The sequence below is a fragment of the Pseudophryne corroboree genome, chromosome 3 (genome assembly GCF_028390025.1).
Source record: "Pseudophryne corroboree isolate aPseCor3 chromosome 3, aPseCor3.hap2, whole genome shotgun sequence".
NCBI lineage: Eukaryota > Metazoa > Chordata > Amphibia > Anura > Myobatrachidae > Pseudophryne > Pseudophryne corroboree.
Genome location: NC_086446.1, coordinates 10,630,471 through 10,655,606, shown reverse-complemented (window position 1 = coordinate 10,655,606; position 25,136 = coordinate 10,630,471). Strand labels below are relative to the sequence as shown.

Sequence of the window (25,136 nt, the reverse complement as noted above, 5' to 3'; positions counted from 1 at the left end):
GAGACAGCATCAGTTTATCATCAATTAGGTCCAGATGGTAAAGATTGATATATACATATATATATATGTGTTTCACATTCTCTGTACATAAATGATGAACCTAATTAGCGGGAGATAGCATAATGTTTTTCAATTTGTTTGGGAGACTGATAACTAACAACTAACAACCGTATGCTTTACTTCACCCATTTAACTTCCCTTCTTTGAGTTATCTAGATACATGTGTAGACAGCTACACCTAAGTAGAGACAAGCTAGATACTAGATTATAGATATAGTTGTAGATTAGTTATACAAAGAGATTTTTTCCAAAGAGGGTCCTATATACATTGCAAACACCGCTATATCTCATCTAGCAGAGTGCATTTACATCTCTGTAGATGTTTTAAATGTTTACTGAACCAAACTTAGCCCAAATATAAATGTAACTTATGTATGGTGAAATATGGACAGATTCAATCGACATATGAAATATCAAAAAGGAAATGGAAGAAACCCAGTGGAGCTTTGATTCATACATTATTTAGCTCAATATTCTCATTAAGACCCAAAGGAAACAGGGTATCTAAAACACATATCCAGTAAGCCTCCCTATTACAAAGGAGACTATATCTGTCCCCACCACGAAATGTCTGCTTTATATGTTCCACTCCTTGTATATGTAGAACACTACATTTTCCTCCATGTAGTGAGTTAACATGTCTAGGTACACTATGATTCGTTGATTTTTTATTTATTAATCTTCTGTGTTCCAGGAACCTAGTGCTGAGAGAACGTGTAGTTCTGCCAACATATTGGCTCCCACAATTACATGAAATTAGATATATAACGAATGTAGTTAGGCAATTTATATTGCCCACTATATCAAAGGATTCTTTGGTTCTACATGACAGGAATTGAGTACCTTCTTTAATATAGCTACAAGTAATACACTTAGATCTATTACATCTATAGCAACCTGTTCTCAGACCACTTGGACAGGAATTTAAATGGTTCTGTTCTTTAGATATTGAAAAATGACTAGGAGACAAATAGTTTTGTAAATTCATAGTTTTCTTAAACGTGATTCTTGCTTCTTGTTCAAGGGAGTCTGCAAGAATTCTATCCATTTTTAATAAAGGGAAATTTTTCTTGATTATTTTTCTAACTGAATTTGAGGCACTATTAAATTTAGAAATAAAGATTGGTTCCTGATTAGTTAAAGTTGACAAGGGGGGAGTGTCCGGATCTCTCACCAAAAGAAGTTCTTCTCTGTCTCTCATAGAGGTTTGGGAGAGAGCTTCATCCAAAACCTCCTGGGGATAACCCTGTTCTCTGAATGACTGCGTGAGTTCGTTGCTCTGTATAAAGAAATCAGAGTTGTCTCCTAGTCATTTTTCAATATCTAAAGAACAGAACCGTTTAAATTCCTGTCCAAGTGGTCTGAGAACAGGTTGCTATAGATGTAATAGATCTAAGTGTATTACTTGTAGCTATATTAAAGAAGGTACTCAATTCCTGTCATGTAGAACCAAAGAATCCTTTGATATAGTGGGCAATATAAATTGCCTAACTACATTCGTTATATATCTAATTTCATGTAATTGTGGGAGCCAATATGTTGGCAGAACTACACGTTCTCTCAGCACTAGGTTCCTGGAACACAGAAGATTAATAAATAAAAAATCAACGAATCATAGTGTACCTAGACATGTTAACTCACTACATGGAGGAAAATGTAGTGTTCTACATATACAAGGAGTGGAACATATAAAGCAGACATTTCGTGGTGGGGACAGATATAGTCTCCTTTGTAATAGGGAGGCTTACTGGATATGTGTTTTAGATACCCTGTTTCCTTTGGGTCTTAATGAGAATATTGAGCTAAATAATGTATGAATCAAAGCTCCACTGGGTTTCTTCCATTTCCTTCTTTTTGATATTTCATATGTCGATTGAATCTGTCCATATTTCACCATACATAAGTTACATTTATATTTGGGCTAAGTTTGGTTCAGTAAACATTTTTCTCTATCGTCCTAGTGGATGCTGGGGTTCCTGAAAGGACCATGGGGAATAGCGGCTCCGCAGGAGACAGGGCACAAAAAGTAAAGCTTTTCCAGATCAGGTGGTGTGCACTGGCTCCTCCCCCTATGACCCTCCTCCAGACTCCAGTTAGATTTTTGTGCCCGGCCGAGAAGGGTGCAATTCTAGGTGGCTCTCATAAAGAGCTGCTTAGAGAAAGTTTAGCTTAGGTTTTTTATTTTACAGTGATTCCTGCTGGCAACAGGATCACTGCAACGAGGGACAGAGGGGAGAAGAAGTGAACTCACCTGCGTGCAGGATGGATTGGCTTCTTGGCTACTGGACATCAGCTCCAGAGGGACGATCACAGGTACAGCCTGGATGGTCACCGGAGCCGCGCCGCCGGCCCCCTTGCAGATGCTGAAGTAAGAAGAGGTCCAGAATCGGCGGCTGAAGACTCCTGCAGTCTTCTAAAGGTAGCGCACAGCACTGCAGCTGTGCGCCATTTTCCTCTCAGCACACTTCACACGCAGTCACTGAGGGTGCAGGGCGCTGGGGGGGGCGCCCTGGGAGGCAAATGTCAACCTATATAAAGGCTAAAAATACCTCACATATAGCCCCCAGAGGCTATATGGAGATATTTAACCCCTGCCTGTATTCACAAAATAGCGGGAGACGAGCCCGCCGAAAAAGGGGCGGGGCCTATCTCCTCAGCACACGGCGCCATTTCCTCTCACAGCTCCGCTGGTCAGGACGGCTCCCAGGTCTCTCCCCTGCACTGCACTACAGAAACAGGGTAAAACAGAGAGGGGGGGCAAATTTAATGGCAATATCTTGATATATATAAAGCAGCTATAAGGGAGCACTTATTATAAGGCTATCCCTGTCATATATAGCGCTTTTTGGTGTGTGCTGGCAGACTCTCCCTCTGTCTCCCCAAAGGGCTAGTGGGTCCTGTCTTCGTTTAGAGCATTCCCTGTGTGTCTGCTGTGTGTCGGTACGTGTGTGTCGACATGTATGAGGACGATATTGGTGTGGAGGCGGAGCAATTGCCAAATATGGGGATGTCACCTCCTAGGGGGTCGACACCAGAATGGATGCCTTTATTTATGGAATTACGGGATAGTGTCAACACGCTAAAGCAGTCGTTTGACGACATGAGGCGGACGGACAATCAATTAGTGCCTGTCCAGGCGCCTCAAACACCGTCAGGGGCTGTAAAACGCCCTTTGCCTCAGTCGGTCGACACAGACCCAGACACAGGCACTGATTCCAGTGGTGACGGTGACGAATCAACCGTATTTTCCAGTAGGGCCACACGTTATATGATTTTGGCAATGAAGGAGGCGTTACATTTAGCTGATACTACAGGTACCACTAAACAGGGTATTATTTGGGGTGTGAAAAAACTACCTATAGTTTTTCCTGAATCAGAAGAATTAAATGACGTGTGTGATGAAGCGTGGGTTGCCCCTGATAAAAAGCTGATAATTTCAAAGAAATTATTGGCATTATACCCTTTCCCGCCAGAGGTTAGGGAGCGCTGGGAAACACCTCCTAGGGTGGACAAGGCGCTAACACGCTTATCAAAACAAGTGGCGTTACCTTCTCCTGAGACGGCCGCACTTAAAGATCCATCAGATAGGAGGATGGAAAATATCCAAAAAAGTATATACACACATGCAGGTGTTATACTACGACCAGCTATAGCGACTGCCTGGATGTGCAGTGCTGGGGTAGTTTGGTCAGAGTCCCTGATTGAAAATATTGATACCCTGGACAGGGACAATATTTTACTGTCGTTAGAACAAATAAAGGATGCATTTCTTTATATGCGTGATGCACAGAGGGATATCTGCACACTGGCATCACAGGTAAGTGCTATGTCCATTTCGGCCAGAAGAGCTTTATGGACGCGACAGTGGACAGGCGATGCGGATTCAAAACGGCATATGGAAGTTTTGCCGTATAAAGGGGAGGAGTTATTTGGAGTCGGTCTATCAGATTTGGTGGCCACGGCTACAGCCGGGAAATCCACCTTTCTACCTCAAGTCACTCCCCAACAGAAAAAGGCACCGACTTTTCAACCGCAGCCCTTTCGTTCCTTTAAAAATAAGAGAGCAAAGGGCTATTCATATCTGCCACGAGGCAGAGGTCGAGGGAAGAAACAGCAACAGGCAGCTCCTTCCCAGGAACAGAAGCCCTCCCCGGCTTCTACAAAAGCCTCAGCATGACGCTGGGGCTTCTCAAGCGGACTCGGGGACGGTGGGGGGTCGTCTCAAAAAATTACAGCGCGCAGTGGGCTCACTCGCAGGTAGATCCCTGGATCCTGCAGATAATATCTCAGGGGTACAGGTTGGAATTAGAGACAGATCCACCTCGCCGTTTCCTGAAGTCTGCTTTACCAACGTCCCCTTCCGAAAGGGAGACGGTTTTGGAAGCCATTCACAAGCTGTACTCTCAGCAGGTGATAGTCAAGGTACCTCTTCTGCAACAAGGGAAGGGGTATTATTCCACTCTTTTTGTGGTACCGAAGTCGGATGGCTCGGTAAGGCCTATTCTAAATCTGAAGTCCTTGAACCTGTACATAAAGAAGTTCAAGTTCAAAATGGAGTCACTCAGAGCAGTGATAGCGAACCTGGAAGAGGGGGACTTTATGGTATCCTTGGACATCAAGGATGCGTATCTCCACGTTCCAATTTACCCCTCACACCAGGGGTACCTCAGGTTCGTTGTACAAAACTGTCACTATCAGTTTCAGACGCTGCCGTTTGGTTTGTCCACGGCACCTCGGGTCTTTACAAAGGTAATGGCCGAGATGATGATTCTTCTTCGAAGAAAAGGCGTATTAATTATCCCATACTTGGACGATCTCCTAATAAGGGCAAGGTCCAGAGAACAGCTAGAGATGGGATTAGCAATATCTCAAGAGGTGCTAAAGCAGCACGGATGGATTCTGAATATTCCAAAATCCCAATTAATGCCGACAACTCGTCTGCTGTTCCTAGGGATGATTCTGGACACGGTTCAGAAAAAGGTTTTTCTTCCCGAGGAAAAAGCCAAGGAGTTATCCGACCTGGTCAGGAATCTCCTAAAACCAGGAAAGGTGTCTGTACATCAATGCACGCATCTTCAGATGCACCTGCGGATAACCCTGTCTCCAAGGACAAGGGTATCTCTTCTGTGGTGGTTGCAGAGGGCTCATCTATTGGAGGGCCGCAGATTCGGCATACAGGATTGGATCCTGGTGACCACGGACGCCAGCCTGAGAAGCTGGGGAGCAGTCACACAAGGAAGAAACTTCCAGGGAGTGTGGTCGAGCCTGGAAAAGTCTCTTCACATAAACATTCTGGAACTAAGAGCAATCTACAATGCTCTAAGCCAGGCGGAACCTCTGCTTCAAGGAAGACCGGTGTTGATCCAGTCGGACAACATCACGGCAGTCGCCCATGTAAACAGACAGGGCGGCACAAGAAGCAGGAGTGCAATGGCAGAAGCTGCCAGGATCCTTCGCTGGGCGGAGAATCACGTGATAGCACTGTCAGCAGTGTTCATCCCGGGAGTGGACAACTGGGAAGCAGACTTCCTCAGCAGACACGATCTTCACCCGGGAGAGTGGGGACTTCATCCAGAAGTTTTCCACATGCTAATAAACCGTTGGGAAAGACCAATGGTGGACATGATGGCGTCTCGCCTCAACAAAAAACGGGACAGGTATTGCGCCAGGTCAAGAGATCCGCAGGCAATAGCTGTGGACGCGCTGGTAACACCTTGGGTGTACCAGTCGGTGTATGTGTTTCCTCCTCTGCCTCTCATACCAAAGGTATTGAGAATCATACGGCAAAGCGGAGTAAGAACGATACTAGTGGCTCCGGATTGGCCAAGAAGGTCTTGGTACCCGGAACTTCAAGAGATGGTCACGGACGATCCGTGGCCTCTACCTCTAAGACAGGACCTGCTTCAGCAGGGACCGTGTCTATTCCAAGACTTACCGCGGCTGCATTTGACGGCATGGCGGTTGAACGCCAGATCCTAAAAGGAAAAGGCATTCCAGAAGAAGTCATTCCTACCTTGATTAAGGCAAGAAAGGAAGTCACCGCGAAGCATTATCACCGCATTTGGCGGAAATATGTTGCGTGGTGCGAGGATCGGAGTGCTCCGACGGAGGAATTTCAACTGGGTCGTTTCCTACATTTCCTGCAATCAGGATTGTCTATGGGTCTCAAATTGGGATCTATTAAGGTTCAAATTTCGGCCCTGTCAATATTCTTCCAAAAAGAATTGGCCTCAGTTCCTGAGGTCCAGACTTTTGTCAAAGGAGTACTGCATATACAGCCTCCTGTGGTGCCTCCGGTGGCACCGTGGGATCTAAATGTAGTTTTAGATTTCCTCAAATCCCATTGGTTTGAACCACTAAAAAATGTGGATTTGAAATATCTCACATGGAAAGTGACTATGTTACTGGCCCTGGCGTCCGCCAGGAGAGTATCTGAACTGGCGGCTTTATCTTATAAAAGCCCTTATTTAATTTTCCATTCGGATAGGGCAGAGCTGCGGACGCGTCCGCATTTTCTCCCTAAGGTGGTATCAGCGTTTCACCTGAACCAGCCTATTGTAGTGCCTGCGGCTACAAGCGACTTGGAGGACTCCAAGTTGTTGGACGTTGTCAGAGCTTTAAAAATATACATTTCAAGGACGGCTGGAGTCAGAAAATCTGACTCGCTGTTTATACTGTATGCACCCAACAAGTTGGGTGCGCCTGCTTCTAAGCAGTCGATTGCTCGTTGGATTTGTAACACAATTCAACTTGCACATTCTGTGGCAGGCCTGCCACAGCCTAAATCTGTTAAGGCCCATTCCACAAGGAAGGTGGGCTCATCTTGGGCGGCTGCCCGAGGGGTCTCGGCATTACAACTCTGCCGAGCAGCTACGTGGTCAGGGGAGAACACGTTTGTAAAATTCTACAAATTTGATACCCTGGCAAAGGAGGACCTGGAGTTCTCTCATTCGGTGCTGCAGAGTCATCCGCACTCTCCCGCCCGTTTGGGAGCTTTGGTATAATCCCCATGGTCCTTTCAGGAACCCCAGCATCCACTAGGACGATAGAGAAAATAAGAATTTACTTACCGATAATTCTATTTCTCGGAGTCCGTAGTGGATGCTGGGCGCCCATCCCAAGTGCGGATTATCTACAATACTTGTACATAGTTATTGTTAACTAATTCGGGTTATTGTTTAGGGAGCCATCTTTCAGAGGCTCCTCTGTTATCATATTGTTAACTGGGTTTAGATCACAAGTTGTACGGTGTGATTGGTGTGGCTGGTATGAGTCTTACCCGGGATTCAAAATCCTCCCTTATTGTGTACGCTCGTCCGGGCACAGTACCTAACTGGAGTCTGGAGGAGGGTCATAGGGGGAGGAGCCAGTGCACACCACCTGATCTGGAAAAGCTTTACTTTTTGTGCCCTGTCTCCTGCGGAGCCGCTATTCCCCATGGTCCTTTCAGGAACCCCAGCATCCACTACGGACTCCGAGAAATAGAATTATCGGTAAGTAAATTCTTATTAAAACATCTACAGAGATGTAAATGCACTCTGCTAGATGAGATATAGCGGTGTTTGCAATGTATATAGGACCCTCTTTGGAAAAAATCTCTTTGTATAACTAATCTACAACTATATCTATAATCTAGTATCTAGCTTGTCTCTACTTAGGTGTAGCTGTCTACACATGTATCTAGATAACTCAAAGAAGGGAAGTGAAATGGGTGAAGTAAAGCATACGGTTGTTAGTTGTTAGTTATCAGTCTCCCAAACAAATTGAAAAACGTTATGCTATCTCCCGCTAATTAGGTTCATCATTTATGTACAGAGAATGTGAAACACACATATATATATATGTATATATCAATCTTTACCATCTGGACCTAATTGATGATAAACTGATGCTGTCTCTTTTTTTCCATTTTTTCCACTTCTTATTATTTATGATAATGCTACAAATTTTAAAAAACATCAAAAGGATAAAAATAAAAGAAATAATAAACGCATGTAAATAAATACTCTTATGTTGGTCTAGAACCGATGACCTCTCTCATCAAAGCTCGGCTACGTATCCACTAGACTATTGTGGATGCCTGATATAGAGATTTTTCATGTATAAGCTTCTTAAGAAACTATATAGTTAGATCACAGCCATACTCCTCTGGGATGCCGTTCTCCATTAAAATATTAGGGTATGATTTCTATATATATATACACATAGATACATCTGATACTTGTGTATGAGGATTGATGTGAGTTTTTGAGTACACGAGAACTGTCAGAAGGGCAAATAATACAAACAGACACTATATAACATGAGCAATAGACTCATTATAAATGTTTATATATTGATTCGTCAGGACTCGTGTTATCAATACTCTTGTTTACTGCTTTCTTCTTTTTTATTATTTATTTATACTATGTTTTTACTACTAAGAATATTATTTTTAATCAATATATTTGTACCAAAATAAATGTGTGAGCTGATTACCTGAGTGATGCAGCGTTGAACGATCACTCAGGTGCATGCACTACCACGGAAACAGCTGATTCAATATAAGGGGATTTGATTATTCATTGACAACCATCACACCGAGTAATAACTCAGGTGTGCACATTACTATTTCAATGCTGATTGGACACTAAAGCATTTAAATATCCATCTACCCCTCTATTGGACTTCTACACCTCCTGATGAAACCGCCGGTTGTTTGGGGCGGAGAAACGCGTTGAGGGCTGCGGGCACTGCTTGTCCATTGAAGGAGTCCTCAATTATCCTCCAACACTTTGGCTAATCCTGAGATTTCTCCCCTTCTGGCGTATGGTGAGACATTACATCCAGAAGCTCCAGCGCTGTGCTTGAGAAGCCCTGTCAGCGGACTGACTGTTGAGAATCTGTGACACCTCCTTTCGGAATACCAAGGAGTAATACATCTAACTGCTCACAGTCCGTACCGCAAAACTGCCATCGACGGGAATCAGCGGTGATCAGCCAACAAGGGTGAGATCAGTGTCTCATAAATTGAGGGTATTTACAACAAATACAAAGTACCTCTCATAATCACACTGTGGGACGATTTCTTCCATTTATTTACAATTAACTATACCAAATTGGAGGACTTCCTGATTCCACTATAATTATTTTGGACTGCAGTACTGTTTTTTAATAAGAGCTAATTAGCTGAAAATATGTATATTGCATATCTAATCATTATATTGTGATTTTATGTTACCTGGTAGCTACTAGGTAAATTGTTTATAATGTGGTAATTATTATCTAAAAAATAAACCAAAAATTTTAATTTATCAGTAGCGCTCCTTATGTTTCTGTTTGAAACTTAATCTATCATTTTAGGAAATTACATTTACTAGCTGGCTATGTTCACTGATTATTGCAATGCAATGAACATTCTAATCAATACCAAATTATGAAACATATAATCACATAACTGCTTATTGGGTTGAAACTTCTAATGCATGCTTTTAGTTATTAAATACAAAGCTTACAACAATTATAAAGATGATTTTATATTTAAAACGGTTTTAATTCCTTCAGAAACTCTTAAGGTAATTTTTCTGGGCGTCTTGCCAATATCTGGGAATCTTGCCAAAAAACTCCTATCCAGCAACTATAAATCTGCTGGTGTAAATTCCTTAGCATATACATTTAGGAAGTCTCTTCCGTATCATGTCATTATTTTTAACAAGCTACTGACATCTTATATAATAAGCTTCGTTTATGTAGTACAAACATTCACTTAAAACTCTCAAAAAGGGGTAGGTAGGATTAATAACCCATATATGCATCTGAGCTGATCCTTGACCATTATCAATATGTTGGAGTGCATATTTCCTATACAGGTTGCTAGGGCTAAGGGTCTCATGCATATATTATATAAATTTGGAAACGCCGCAATGGGGATAGATAAGTATTGTGATACACATTTAAAAACAATTCAGTGTACATACTTGCTGACAGAACCTTTCGGGAGTATAATAGGGCTTTCTCTAATATGGGTATAGTTAGTCTTGGAAAATGAGTCAGCCATTTGGACATGCCGTGTTATAGTGGCATGATCCAATATTGTTCTCAGAAATGTGTAATGTATAGATATGGCTTTATGTTTAGGCATGGGATATAATAAGAGGCTATCCAGTGAATTATTCCAATCTCCTTCCATAAAATGTGTGAGGACATGTCCAACATAAAATCGTGTTTGCAAAAACGGCAAGGGATATGGATTAACCGTAGCATATTTTGCAGATGCCTAAGAAAAGGGTAGCATGTGGCGGTCGCCTACGGAGACCAATGATCGGATCGAAGTTATTCCTGCCAATCTCCACATGGTAAAGGGGTCAGCAGCCATGCCATCCAGAAAATCAGGGTTTTGGATTAAGGGTTAATTTAAGGAATGATATTGGTTCAGTTTCGCATTGTGGCGCAAAATGTGCCATATTCTCCTGGTGGACCACAAGAGCGGGTTTAGTTTAATATGGTCTAGAAGTTCCTGGTCATGTTGGTGGAGGAAACACATTAAGTTTGTGTCCGGCAGGAAGTTTTGTTCCAGAGGTGTATTCGTATAAATCGAGTTATTTTGTAGCCAATCCCTTAAATGGCTCAAAATCCCAGCTTGGTTATAAACTACAACATCAGGGAAATTGATCCCTCCATTAGATTTGGGCTGAGCAAACTTACGCAATGCTATACGATTGTGTATCTGCTTTCGTCAATAAGACAGGGAGCGTTTTGTAGTGAGTATAGTAGGCGTGGAATAGCCACCATTTTAAGTAGGTTGGCCCTACCTAAGTAGGTTGGCCCTACCTAGTAGGATAGTAGTAAACGTTCCCATCCCAACGTCATCAGTTAGGGTATGTATGGCTTTACTCACAAGCCTATACAAATCCGAAATATTTTGTGGCACCATAATTCCTAGATATGAAATATGTGTTGATACCCAGTGTAGCGGGAAGTGTGTGGTCCAATGCAAACAGGTGGTAGTGCCATACAGCAACAGTGCTTTAGATTCCTCCATGTTAATGCTAAAGCCTGAAATACAGCCAAATATATGGATCTTTTCTAGAATATATTGAAGAGTGTTCAGGGTCGGATATATAAAGAAGGATATCGTTGGCAAAGGCCAATAATTTAATTTCTTGTCTACCCACTTTTATTCCCCGAAAGGCCAACCAGTCTTGTAGTGTCCTAAGTAGTGGATCGTGAGCTAAATTAAATAAGTGGTGATAGGGGGCATCCCCGACTGGTGCCCCTTTCCATGTAGAATCGTTGACCTTTGATCCCATTTATTAAAAGAGAGGCAGATGGTTCATATTAAATATAATGTATGTAGCTAATTAATTCAGGGTCAAAACCTCTATTTTCTAACACTGTAAACAAATGTGGCCACAGGACCATGTCAAAAGCCTTATTAGCGTCAAGGCTTAGGAGCATGTTCGAATCCATACATGGAGTTTGAGACGCTGCCACTGCAGCCAACGCCGTACGAATTGCCTTGACTGCGTGCTGGCCATTCACAAATCCCATTTGTGTCGTGGTGAGGAGATCTGGGAGTATGGATTGAAGCTATGTAGCCATTATTTTGGCTAGTAATTTATAGTCGACATTCAGTAAACTGATAGGTCTAAAAGAGGAAAAAAGATTTGTGTCTCTACCTGGTTTAGGTAGAAGAGTAATAAACGCTTCATTGAAAAAGGGAGACGGACAATTTCTTTCATGTATAGCTTGAAACAACTCTAGCAAAGCAGGAATTGCGTTGCTATTTCCTGAGATTAGGTAATTATCTGGCCTGATACGGGGTGTTTCAGTGCAGTAATGGTATGTCGTTTTTTGTGAGGGACGGAAAATGACTGCCAGTAACCTACCTGCTTTATTACCTCATCTGTAAAATGTATTCTTGGTGTAATCTAAGGAGTGTTTCGCCCGAGTTGCTAAGAAAGTTTCAAGCAACTGTTGCGCTTGTTCATAGGCAGTGATAGTGTCGTCTGTAGGGGAGGAAGTGTAGGCTTGGAAAGCTGTTGACATTGCTGTTTTTAATGCAGTATATTCCATTCTAGCTTCTCTTTATTTCCGAGTGACATAGCTAATTATGTGTACCCGTATTACTGCCTTAGAGGCATTCCAAAAGATGTTGGGCCGATCCCAGTATTCTATGTTTTCATCAACATAATTAGTCCAGTTATATGTAATCCTCAGAGTCAGCCAGATACTGTGGGAAATTCCATATGTGATCCGTTGAGTGCATGTGAGAGTGGGTAAGAGCCAATGAAACTGGGGCATGGTCAGAAATGAATATATCGTGTATATCCACTTGAGCAATACTAGGTATCAATTCGTCGGCAACCAAAAGCTAGTAAAAATTTACTTTGATAGTCAGTAGTTCTCGGTGTGATCGGTGACCGATCAACTGCGGGATCATCCACCATGTTATAATCCCCTCACACTATCAGGGGAAACTTTATTCTACTTTGAAGAGTGTGACCGAGGTCCTACATAGACATATGTGTATTAATGTTCGGGGCATATAAATTGACTAAAGTAAATCTAGCATGGAAGAGTTCGATATCTAAGATTATGTACCTGCCTTCTGGATCAACGATCTCTGCTAAAATAGTTACTGGAAGGTCCTTTCGGAAAAGTATGGCTACCCCTCTAGTTTTTCTATGAAAAGGGGCAGATATGCAGGAACCAATCCAAGGAGCCTTTAAAATATTTTTCTCCCCCGTCACCAAGTGCGTTTCCTGTATGGAAAATCACATCTGGATGGAAGCGTTTGAGGTGTGTGGCTACACGCCGCCGTTTGACTGGGGAGTTTAGACCACCAACATTCCAGGAAATGAGTTGTAGGGGCTTAGGGGGCAAAATATCAGATGAAGAGGGAATTGAGGGCGGCATGGCTACTCAATCCCCAAAGGGGTGGTGGATTGTCTGATAGTCAACCAACAATTTTGGATAAAAATCGGCGGCTCCACTCCAATCCCAAGGCTTAAGTTCTAAGTGATTAATGAGTTTGGATAAGACGCAGATATTGTGCAGAGCAGAGGTTGGGAGATATTTTAAGAGATGTACGTTGGTGTAGTTTGGTTAATGGCCTTGTGTTTAAGCAAAAGTATTTTATATTGAATACGGTAGGATAAAGGTAACCAATGGAGGGACTGACAGAGTGGATCCAAAGATGATGAACACCTAGCAAGGAAGATTAGCACTGCAGCTGCATTCAGAATGATTTGTAGTGGTGATAGTCGCGTTTTGGTAAGACCAGTAAGTAGACTACTGCAATAATCAATGCGAGAGATAATAAGAGCATGGATTAGAGTTTTATCAGTGTCTTGTGTAAGGTATGGTCGTATTCTGGATGTTTCTTAGATGCATGTAACATGAGACAGATTGAATGTGGGGAACAAAGGACAGCTAAGGATGACACTTAGGCAGCGAGCTTGTGGGGTAGGATTGATTGCAGAGTTCTCAACAGTGATAGAGATATCAGATTGGTAACTACTACTGGTTGGTGGAAATATAATTCATTCTGTTTTGGAAATATTAAGTTTGATGTGGCGTGATGACATCCAAGAGGAAACAGCAGAAAGACATTCAGTGACACGGCCCAATACAGATGGTGAGGATAAGTAGATTTGAGTATCATCCGCATACAGATAATACTGAAATCCAGAAAAGCCGATTAGTTTGCCAAGAGATATGGTGAGAAAAACAGAGAACCTAAGACTGAGCCTCGCGTTACTCCAACTGATAGCGAAGAGGAGTTTGATTCAGAGAAGTGAACACTGAAGGAGTGATGAGATCAGCAGGATGAGAACCAAGAAAGGATCGTGTCCTGAAGACCTAAGGACTGTAGTGTTTCTATGAGAAGAGAGAGGTCAACAGTGTAAAAAGCAGCAGGAGAGCTCTAGAATAATAAGTAATCTGTGGCCTTTGGACTTAGCAGTGATCATATCATTCACTACTTTAGTCAGTGCTGTCTCTGGAATGTTGGGAATGAAAGCCTGATTGATGTGGGTCCAATAAGTTGTGCGAGTTAAGAAACTGCGTGAGGCGAGTGTAGGCAAGTCTCTCATGTAGTTTGGAGGGGCATGGGAGCTGAGAGATGGGGCGGGAGTTTAAGCGGGAGTTTAGGTCAGAATTTAGATTTTTCAAAATGGGAGTAATCCATGCATGCTTGAACAGTGAAGTAGATATTAAAAATTTTAGTTAAAGTTGGGATGAGCGCAGGAGACAGAGCTTTACTTGAGAGGTAGTAGGTGGCATCAAATGAAGAGAAAGCACCTGACCTATGGGTACATGTAGGGAATTGAGTTGGTGACTGACTGAGGAAGAGCATACCATTTTATTTCGGATCTTATCAATCTTACTAAATAAAGCACTGCACTTGGAATATAGGTATAACGTCAACACTAGAGATGTTTAAAACAAACATACAATTAATTTATTAAAATACACACAAACATGACATGTCTCTAACTTAGTAAAATATATATCAGAGTATAAGCATACAATTAGTATGCTGCTGAGAATGCTGGTGAATTAAAATAAGTGGAAACAATGTTACAACCACTTCACATTCAGTACTGAATTGTTAATACTGTAGCAATTGATCGTAAATATACGACATGTAGTAGGAAGCAGGGAGACTGAGCTACGTTAAAATCCTGCTGTAATCTCCTGATACCCTGAGGTGGTGACAGCTACACAGAGATTAACTGCTGTGGGACTGTGTCCTGACTGCAGGGAGCCGTTATTGTCTCCCACTGCCTAGCTGACTGCTTTTTGGACATTTGTAGCCGAGTCATGCTGGAGGGAAAACAGGAAGTGCCATCTTAGGCATCGTGCTTGCTGGTGTTCTGGGTTCACTGGAGGAGAGGAGAGCCTGCAGCTATACACAGGTACTGGCCATAGTATCTGCTTCTCCCTGTTACCTGTCAGCCACCACCATCCTGAGAGTGTGGTGTGAGTGCCTGGGAGCGCAGGGAGGCACAAAACAGCGCCGGACACAATTATATGCGTGAGGAAAAGTGCACATCAGCCTGACAGGCTGTTGCTTTATGCTGGCTTGAGACTTCTCATATCTACTACAGGATCAATCACACTGGCTCAGGTCTGACTGCTGCTATCCTACTGCTGCATTGTCCTTGTCAGGAAATAACTATACTGTGGAACCAGTGAGCTTGCAATATACGGCACTACATTTTCATACATGCTGATAAGTGACTGTTACGATTCTATCTCAAATTAACCATTATACTCAGTCAATATGGTTAGATCAGGCAGCTCAGCTGCACAAAAACTGGAAAAATATGCTGGAGGCTCACAATCTGCCTCGCAATCACAACAGTCTGCTGGCTCTCCCCCTCCTGCGTCAACATCAAGTGCTCCTCCAGCTGAGGCGACACCAGTCTACTCAATAGATTTTATTGACCATCACGGCGTCGGAGCAGAGAGTCACGGATCAACTTGGTCAGGTCCAGTCTGACATATCCTTGATTAGACATGACATGCAAAAAGTGCGTGAGAGGATAGGAGAGGCCGAGCATCGCATTTCTGACCTAGAAGATATTACTAATCCTCTACAAAATAAGGTCTCAGATTTGTCTTCTCAAATGACGCTGGTTCAAACTAAGCTTTCGGACGTAGAGGGACGTCTGAGATGTAATAACATGCATTTTGTGGGTCTGCCAGAACGGGTGGAGGGACCTTCCCCTGAAAAATTCCTGGAGGACTGGCTTCTAAAGATGTTTGACAAGGTGGAATTTGCTATTGCTATTGAACGAGCACACCGTCTTCCCTTTTGACCTCCCCCCCGAGTGCACCTGCCCACACGTTTATAGCCCGCTTTCTCCATTACAAAGACCGAGACGCAGTTCTCCATTTAGCAGAGTTGGTGGTCCTTTACAATTTGGGTATACCCAGATTTTGCACTGGAGGCCCAGAAATCACGCTCACAATTTCTAAAAGTCAAGAAACTGCTACGAGACCGTCAGATTAAATATTCCATGCTATTTCCGGCACGACCTCAGAGTGATTTATAATGATACTACGCATTTTTGTAACACTGCTCGGGAGGTTGGGGCGTGGCTGGAGCGAGGGCCTTGGGCTCCTAACTGAGGACTCATGTGGTGAATATCGCAATATGTCTCTTCATTATTTTCTTTCACTTTCTCTTTTTCCTCCTGACTAAAATAGCATTTATTATTGTCAGAGCTACACTGCCCACTAGCAAATGAATAATTAGCTGTTTCACCAGGGCTGTTATTTGTCTGCGGAGCTGAGTGTCAGGAAATAGTTTATAGGGGTTTTCTTGTTTCTTTAAAAACCTCTGTACCCTTGGGTTACTAATTGTTTTTTTCTTTGTTCTTTTTATTAAGTTGTTGGTTAAGGGGATCCAACTGTATCTACGTTTCAATGGATATACCGTGTGGGAATCGGCTGGGTTGTTTGTTATTTTTCTTATGTATGTGTGCATGTCAGAGTCGCATAACTTTCATATGTGGTATTTCCTAGGTTGCAATGCTTTTGAACTTCATATGTTCATTTGGCTGTATATGCTTCTTTGTCAGGGCTCTGCGGGGCTTGATCACGTGTGTTTGCCGCTGTTACTTACCTCCATGGATCTACGTTGTGTGGGGCGGCCATGGTGCTTTTTTAGCTCCTTTGCCTCGCCATGCATTGTGGGTCCGTTTTCCCATGTCCAGGATAATATGTATCGATGGCTGTAGCCTCACAGGTCACTCTGCATGCTCGGTTGGAATGTGCGCGGCCTAAATGATCGAATTAAACGCACGTTGGTTTTGCAACAGGTGAAGAAATAGAAGGCAGATATTGTCTGTATTTCAGAGACCCATTTAACTGGCTCAAAGACCTTGGCTCTCAAGAAACCCTGGGTGGGCTCACACTATCATTCCACTTTTTCTAATAATGCAAGGGGAGTTTCGGTCCTTGTCAGAAAAACTTAATTTTCACTTGGTACATAGCCAAATTGATCAATATGGCCGGTATGTTTTTTTGAGAGCTTATTTTAACAGGGTGCTTATGCATCTTCTTGCAGTGTATGTACCCCCTCCCTATCGTAACGACGTCTTGAGACACACTATGGCTTTTGTGGCCACTTCTCCCTCTGCTCCTGTCCTATGTATTGGGATTTTAATAATATTCTAGACCGGTCACTGGACAGGTGGAGCGAGGCCCCGAGTGTATCCCCGGTCCCCCCTGCATCTCCTACTCCATTTGCCAAATTGTTACGGGAAGTGGGCTTAATAGATGCCTGGAGGATCAGACATCCGTCCACATTGCAATACTCCTATCACTTGGCTAGTTTCCATTCCTTTTCAAGAATAGACTTGGCCTTAGTTTCTCCTGACCTGGTCCTTAAGTTGACAGACATTCAATATTTGCAGAGAGGCAGTTCGGATCACTCCCCTATTATGGTAACTGTAGATGATGCGTCGGTGCAGGATGCTAGGATGTAGAAACTTAAACCATTCTGGTTGACTTTACTAAGGACCCCAATGTGACTGTAGAGTGGAGGGAATTTGTACATCATAATACCTCTTATGAGGACCCTTTACTTAGACACAACGCCTTTAAAGCCTCAATGCGGGGATCCTTTATCCAGCAAATTGCTAAAATGAAAAAACATGCAAGGGAGGAGGAAGACAGACTGGAAAGGGACTGTCATGGCGCTGAGAATTTATACTTGACGGTTGCTACCCCTGAACATAGACTGCAGTGGGATGTGGCGAGAAAGGCGTGGACGGACTGTGTTAGATAAGTCCAAACGCAAGTTGCTCTTCTCAAAACACGCCCAGAACTCTCAAGCTGATACTGCTGGCAGTTACCTGGCTTATCTATCCAGGGGCGAGCACTTCAATACAACAGATAAAGGACTCTCAGGGTGTTATGCACTACACCACACTGGAGATTGGCCAGGTTTTTCTCTCGTATTTTTCAGCTTTATATACGTCTAAGGTAATATATTCCTTGGAACAAAATATTAAATAGGCAAACCCACTAGATTACCACAGCAGCTGGAAGGGGTTTGTCAGACCCCAAAGAAGATACACAATAAATAAAATTACCAGCGCTAAGAGTTGTTTATCCAAAATAATCAAACAAATGGATCGGTTGCACAAAATTTTATTCTAATCATTTTTAAAAAAGAGCAAAAATGGTGAAACAAACCAACCAAGGTTGGAAGGGGCGCTTTAAGTGTTTTCCAATTAAAAAGTGCAGCAGCTGCCTATATAGGATAGTTACACCTATGTAAAAAGACCAAACTAAAATACAACAACAATGAGGCTGCGCTTAGAGAGATGAATTGTCTAGATAACAATATAAAATTTATTAAACTTAAAATCCGTCCATTGGACAATTAATATAAAAATACACTGTGATAAAATGCCTCTAAACACCTTTTTTGAACCATCACATAAGCTTATTCCAAATGGACCAAAGGACCCTGTATACTTGAAACCAATTTTATCCTGGGGCTATAGCATAGTCCCTGGGCTGGAGAATTAAGTCCCAACGCTGGAGGATTAACAGTTCCAATATTTTATCATGAAGTCAAGGAAAGTCCTCACCAGTATTGCGTTTTGGTAAACAAAAGTCCAGTCCTTAGTTGTGGATATGGTTCAAGTATGGCAGATTCTGGGGTCCGCGATGGTCCGGGCTTGCAGTATTAAATTGTGATGGGGTGATGAAGAGGCTCACACCTGACGCGTTTCACAGCTCCTGCTGTTTTATCAAAGGTTGTTTGATAAAACAGCAGGAGCTGTGAAACGCGTCAGGTGTGAGCCTCTTCATCACCCCATCACAATTTAATACTGCAAGCCCGGACCATCGCGGACCCCAGAATCTGCCATACTTGAACCATATCCACAACTAAGGACTGGACTTTTGTTTACCAAAACGCAATACTGGTGAGGACTTTCCTTGACTTCATGATAAAATATTGGAACTGTTAATCCTCCAGCGTTGGGACTTAATTCTCCAGCCCAGGGACTATGCTATAGCCCCAGGATAAAATTGGTTTCAAGTATACAGGGTCCTTTGGTCCATTTGGAATAAGCTTATGTGATGGTTCAAAAAAGGTGTTTAGAGGCATTTTATCACAGTGTATTTTTATATTAATTGTCCAATGGACGGATTTTAAGTTTAATAAATTTTATATTGTTATCTAGACAATTCATCTCTCTAAGCGCAGCCTCATTGTTGTTGTATTTTTAAAAAAGATTAATAGTTTGTAAAACCATATTTATGATTAAATAGTCAACAATTCATACAAAAACTGTATATAGAGATAAAAATATATATGCTTTTTGCACTGGCTCTGAGATGGTAAAGAATTTTTACTTTGCTGATAGGAACCAAACCATTGTTTTGTGATCCTGGACTTTATATATAGAAATTCACTCCTCCTTAAATATATATTGAATAGGTGCACAGTCAGCTGGTAATACCCTGGTGATACCTCACACACAGTTCCACGAGATGGTAGCTGTAATTACTTGTCTGCGTAGATAGTTGAAGGGGTTTCCATATTTTGCTGGATGTACTAGTTGAAAAAATTGAGGTTTTTGAAGTCCTTGGAAATCCAAGTTTAAAGCAGGAAAAGAAGCTGAGTGACCTAGCTCAGAGAAACGCGTCAAGGTTACTGCTGTGGAACCCCAACTTTACCACCATTAAGACTGATCCAGATAAGGACTTTTCCTGCTTTAAACTTGGATTTCCGAGGACTTCAAAAACCTACATTTTTCAACTAGTACCGATCCATTTGTTTCATTATTTTGGATAAACAACTCTTAGCGCTGGTAATTATATTCCTTGGAACAACTGCATTCCTATCTTGCCCTTATAGAGCTGCTCTGCCTGTCCCAAGAAGCGAGAGAATTTTTAGAAGCAGACATTACCCTGGCTGAAATAGAGACCGCTACTGCTTCATTTCCTAATCATAAAGCCCCTGGGGGAGATGGGATACCAGTTGAGGTGTATAAACAATTTAAGGATTTCTTTGCTACGTATTTGCTTAACCTATTTAATGATTTGTTTGGGCTTAGTGGTCTCCCTCCCTCTATGCAAGAGGCCGTCGTTATAGTGCTGCCTAAGCCGGGCAAAGATCCCACACTCCCTGACTCCTACCGCCCAATCTCATTATTAGCAACGGATATTAAGATATTGGCTAAGCTGTACGCAATCCACCTTAATGCTGTTATAATGTCAATTATCCATGATGATCAAACTGGCTTTATGCCCCGAAAGTCAACGGTTCAAAATTTGCGCAGATTATTTTGCCATTTACAAAGGGGGGACCGAGCGGATTCGGGGGCAGTGATGGTATCTTTGGATGCTGCCAGGGCCTTCGACTCGGTAGAATGGATATACCTTTGGGAGGTGCTTCAAAAAATTGCCTTTGGTCCTAAATTCATACAGTGGGTTAGATTGTTATATTCCACACCTAGGGCTCGTGTCTCAGTGAATGGATATGTTACTGTCCTTTCCTTTAGAGCGAGGAACTAGACAGGGCTGTCCACTGTCTCCTGCCTTGTTCGCCTTGGCCATTGTGCCCCTCGCTGCTTATATACTAAGGTCCCCTGACATTAGCGGTATCCCGATTGGCAATCATATTGATGTTGTTGCACTTTATGTGGATGACATGCTATTGTTTTTAAATGATGCAGATGCCTCTCTACTGAGGTTACTTGAAGTGGTGAACACTTTTGGAACCTTTTCGGGCCTGCTCATAAACTGGAATAAGTCCAGTATCCTCCCATTGTCAGGGGTCCTTCCTGTAGCCGCAACTGTCTCAAACCCATTGCAATGGACCCTTTCCTTTAAATACCTGGGAGTTACTGTTCCTCCAGGGGCTAAAACGTATGTTCAACAAAATTTAGTCCCAGTTACTTTAGGCGTCGGATTCATCAATGGAAAAAACTCCCCCTAACGGTTACAGGTCATATCGATCTAATTAAGATGGTTATGCAGCCCAAATTCCTATATCTCCTTCAATATTCGCCCATTTATATTCCTAAACAGTGTTTTGATAAAATTAATAGTATGATTTCTTCATTTGTCTGGGGGACAGGCAGCCTAGGGTGGCATTGAGAGCCTTGGTCAAAGCGGAGGTCTAAGCTTGCCCAACCTGCGAATCTACTACCTGGCTGCTCAATTGGTGCATATGTCGAATTGGGCCCAGGGTAGGGTAGGGCCTACAGTGGCAGGGTTTCTGACTGAGCATGTGGGGCCTCTTTTCTATGGTCCACTTTCTCCTGTCTGGCTCATCGACGGGGCGTCTCCCATCCTTGCTAGTGTGGAGACTTGTTCACTCCTACTATACATGGACTGATATTGACACTGAAACGCCTCTATGGTTTAATGTAACATTTAAAGAGCTATTGCAATTATCAGACGACAATATCTGGGTGTGGACTGGCCTTACGGAAATTGCTCAGTTATATCAGGGGGGTGTTTTTAAATCTTTCCAGCAAAAACAACAGGATTTCATAGTCCCACATTCGGCCTTCTTCAGATATTTGCAACTTCGGCATGCAGTAACGGCACAATTTGGCCCCTCCCCCTTGCAATCTCTGATTCACAGATAAAAGACCTGATTATGTGTTTAGGCACTAGGGGCCAGATTTCATACATATATGCTACTCTTAATGCCCCGATGAACGCATCTATTTTTGATCCCCTGCGTGTTAAGTGGCAACAGAATGTGGGCTCACTAGAGGAGGACCAATGGGATCAAATATTATGCACTACTAAATATTCAATCCCTTGTGTCAGGTACCTGCAAATTTCATTTTATATTCTACATTGGGTTTACCACACTCCTATTTCCATGTGTAGAGCGGGCCTGAGATCGGAAACCACTTGCCCCAGATGCACTGCCCCTGATGCTGACTTTTGGCACTTATTATGGTCCTGCCCTAACATATATAATTTCTGGAAGGCTGTATGGGCGGATATTTCACACACAGAACCCACTTTACCATCCATGACACCTGCTTTATGCATATTTGGTTTAGATCTTGCAGAGTCCCACACGCCCATTATCTACAAATATGTGCTCTGCCTCACAGCTCTTGCTAAGGTTCTAATAGCCTGCATCTGGTTTGCTCCATCCTCACCTAACATATATCACTGGAGAGCCCTAGTAAATGAGGTAGCAGGTCATGAACGTTTCATGTATAGAGCTAGAGGTACTCTCACACAATATTTTGCTAAATGGGATAGGTGGAATACTTCGCGGCTTGCAATGGACTTCAATATGATGGCTGTCTCTGCTTAATACTGCTAATATTTTTGAATGCTCGGGTCTCGCAGAAGTCTACGGCACAGTATTGCTATGTGAATGTACTTGTTATACTATACCATTAATATTCTTCTTATATTCCTGAGTAGATGTACAGTTGTCATAATAAGCACGACACTCAACTGCATATATGCTTGTAACCAATGTTTTATTCTTCTGGCTCATGGACATGTACAAGTTTGTTTTGTTATACGTCTGTGTTTGCTGTATATCTGAAAAACATCTCAATAAAAAAAAAGTACACAAGTTAAAAAAATATATATATCAGAACATAGTGTCCATGGGCTGCACAAAAACTGGAAAAATATGCTAGAGGCTCGCATTCACAACAGTCTGCTGGTTCTCCCCCTCCTGCGTCGACATCGAGTGCTCCTCCAGCTGAAGCGACACCACAGTCTACTCAACAGATTTTATTGGCCATCACGGCGTCGGAGCAGAGAGTCACGGATAAAATTGGTCAGGTCCAGTCTGACATATCCTTGATTAGACATGACATGCAAAAAGTGCGTGAGAGGATAGGAGAGGCCGAGCATCGCAATTCTGACCTAGAAGATAGTACTAACCCTCTACAAAATAAGGTCTCAGATTTGTCTTCTCAAAAAAAGCTGGTTCAAACTAAGCTGGAGACGTAATAACATGCGTTTTGTGGGTCTGCCAGAATGGGTGGAGGAACCTTCCCCTGAAAAATTCCTGGAGGACTGGCTTCTAAAGATGTTTGACAAGGCGGAATTTAGCCCACAATTTGCTATTGAACGAGCACACCGTCTTCCCTTTCGACCCCCCCCAGGTGCACCTGCCCGCACGTTTATAGCCCGCTTTCTCCATTACAAAGACCGAGACGCAGTTCTCCATTTAGCAAGAGTTGGTGGTCCTTTACAATTTGGGTATACCCAGAATTTGCACTGGAGGTCCAGAAATCACGCTCACAATTTCTAAAAGTCAAGAAACTGCTACGAGACCGTCAGATTAAATATTCCATGCTATTTCCGGCACGCCTCAGAGTGATTTATAATGATACTACGCATTTTTTCAACACTGCTCGGGAGGCTGAGGCGTGGCTGGAGCGAGGGCCTCGGGCTCCTAACTGAGGACTAATGTGGTGAATATGTCTTGCAATATGTGTGTTCATTATTTTCTTTCACTTTCTCTTTTTCCTCCTGACTAAAATAGCGTTTATTATTGATTATTGTCAGAGCTACACTGCCCACTAGCAAATTAGTAATTAGCTGTTTCACCAGGGCTGTTATTTGTCTGCGCAGCTGAGTGTCAGGAAATAGTTTATAGGGGTTTTCTTGTTTCTTTAAAAACCTCTGTACCCTTGGGTTACTAATTGTTTTTGTCTTTGTTTGTTCTTTTTATTAAGTTGTTGGTTAAGGGGATCCAAGTGTATCTACGTTTCAATGGATATACCGGGTGGGCCCGTGCCCCCATAACGGCGACCAAACGCCGTCGTTCTGCCCCCTCCCGCCCAGCGACCGCCTTTGCCTGTCAATCAAGCAGAGGCGTTCACTAGGGAACAACGGCCTTCGGCCGTCCAGCATGTGCCGGCACGTGCGCAGATCCGACCCGATCGCTGCGATAAACTGCAGCGAGTGATCAATTCGGAATGACCCCCATAGTATCTATGTGCTATATGTATGTAGCACCCCTGATGGGTCAGTCCATTGGGAGAGGCCCAGAGAGGAGGTTAGAGAGAGTAGTTTGGAGACATGAGCAGTAGATTTGAGACTATCAATAGCGATACTGAAAATTACCCATGATGATGGAGGAGACGTCAGAGCATAAAAAATAGGATTTTAATTACCTACTGGTAAATCCTTTTCTCGTAGTCCGTAGAGGATGCTGGGGTCCACATTAGTTCCATGGGGTATAGATGGGTCCACTAGGAGCCACTGGCACTTTAAGAGTTTAATAGTGTGGGCTGGCTCCTCCCTCTATGCCTCTCCTACCAGACTCAGTCTAGAAACTGTGCCTGAGGAGACGGACAACTTCGAGAGAAGGATATTACACAGATAGTGGTGAGATTCATACCAGCTCACACAAACAAGGCAAACCAGGCCAACAGGCCGGAGAACTCAGCAACAGCTGAACAACATTACTGAACCAAGTAATAATGCACTACTTAAAGAACAAAGCAGTACTGAATCAAGTAACCACTGCAGGATAACAAAGCCCTGGGCGGGCGCCCAGCATCCTCTATGGACTACGAGAAAAGGATTTACCGGTAGGTTATTAAAATCCTATTTTCTCTTATGTCCTAGAGGATGCTGGGGTCCACATTAGTACCATGGGGATGTACCAAAGCTCCCAGAACGGGAGGGAGAGCGCGGAGGGTACTGCAGAACTGACTGACCAAACTTAAAGGTCCTCAGAGGCCAAAGTATTGAACTTGTAGAATTTAGCAAACGTGTTCGACCCAGACCAAGTAGCTGCTCGGCAAAGCTGTAAAGCCGAGACACCCCCGGGTAGCCGCCCAGGAAGAACCCACCTTACGAGTAGAGTGGGCCTTAACAGATTTTGGACACGGTAATCCTGCCGTAGAATACGCATGCTGGATAGTGAACCTAATCCAGCGAGAGATCGTCTGCTTAGAAGCAGGACACCCAATCTTCTTGGGATCATACAGGACAAACAGAGAGTCCGATTTTCTGTGACGAGCAGTCCTCCTCACATAGATTTTAAGCGCCCTTACAACATCCAAGGACTTTGGAATTGAGGAGTCAGTAGCAACTGGCACCACAATAGGTTG

General features: G+C 43.0%; 1 protein-coding gene across 1 annotated transcript in view; it reads right to left on the bottom strand.

The window, feature by feature from the left end:
* The window catches only part of LOC135056941 (uncharacterized), a 205,817-nt gene that overhangs the window by 164,714 nt on the left and 15,967 nt on the right, over positions 1-25,136 (bottom strand). The window contains 1 exon segment of the mRNA XM_063962723.1: positions 22,447-22,599. Within this exon segment, the coding sequence (XP_063818793.1) occupies positions 22,447-22,599 (153 nt within the window).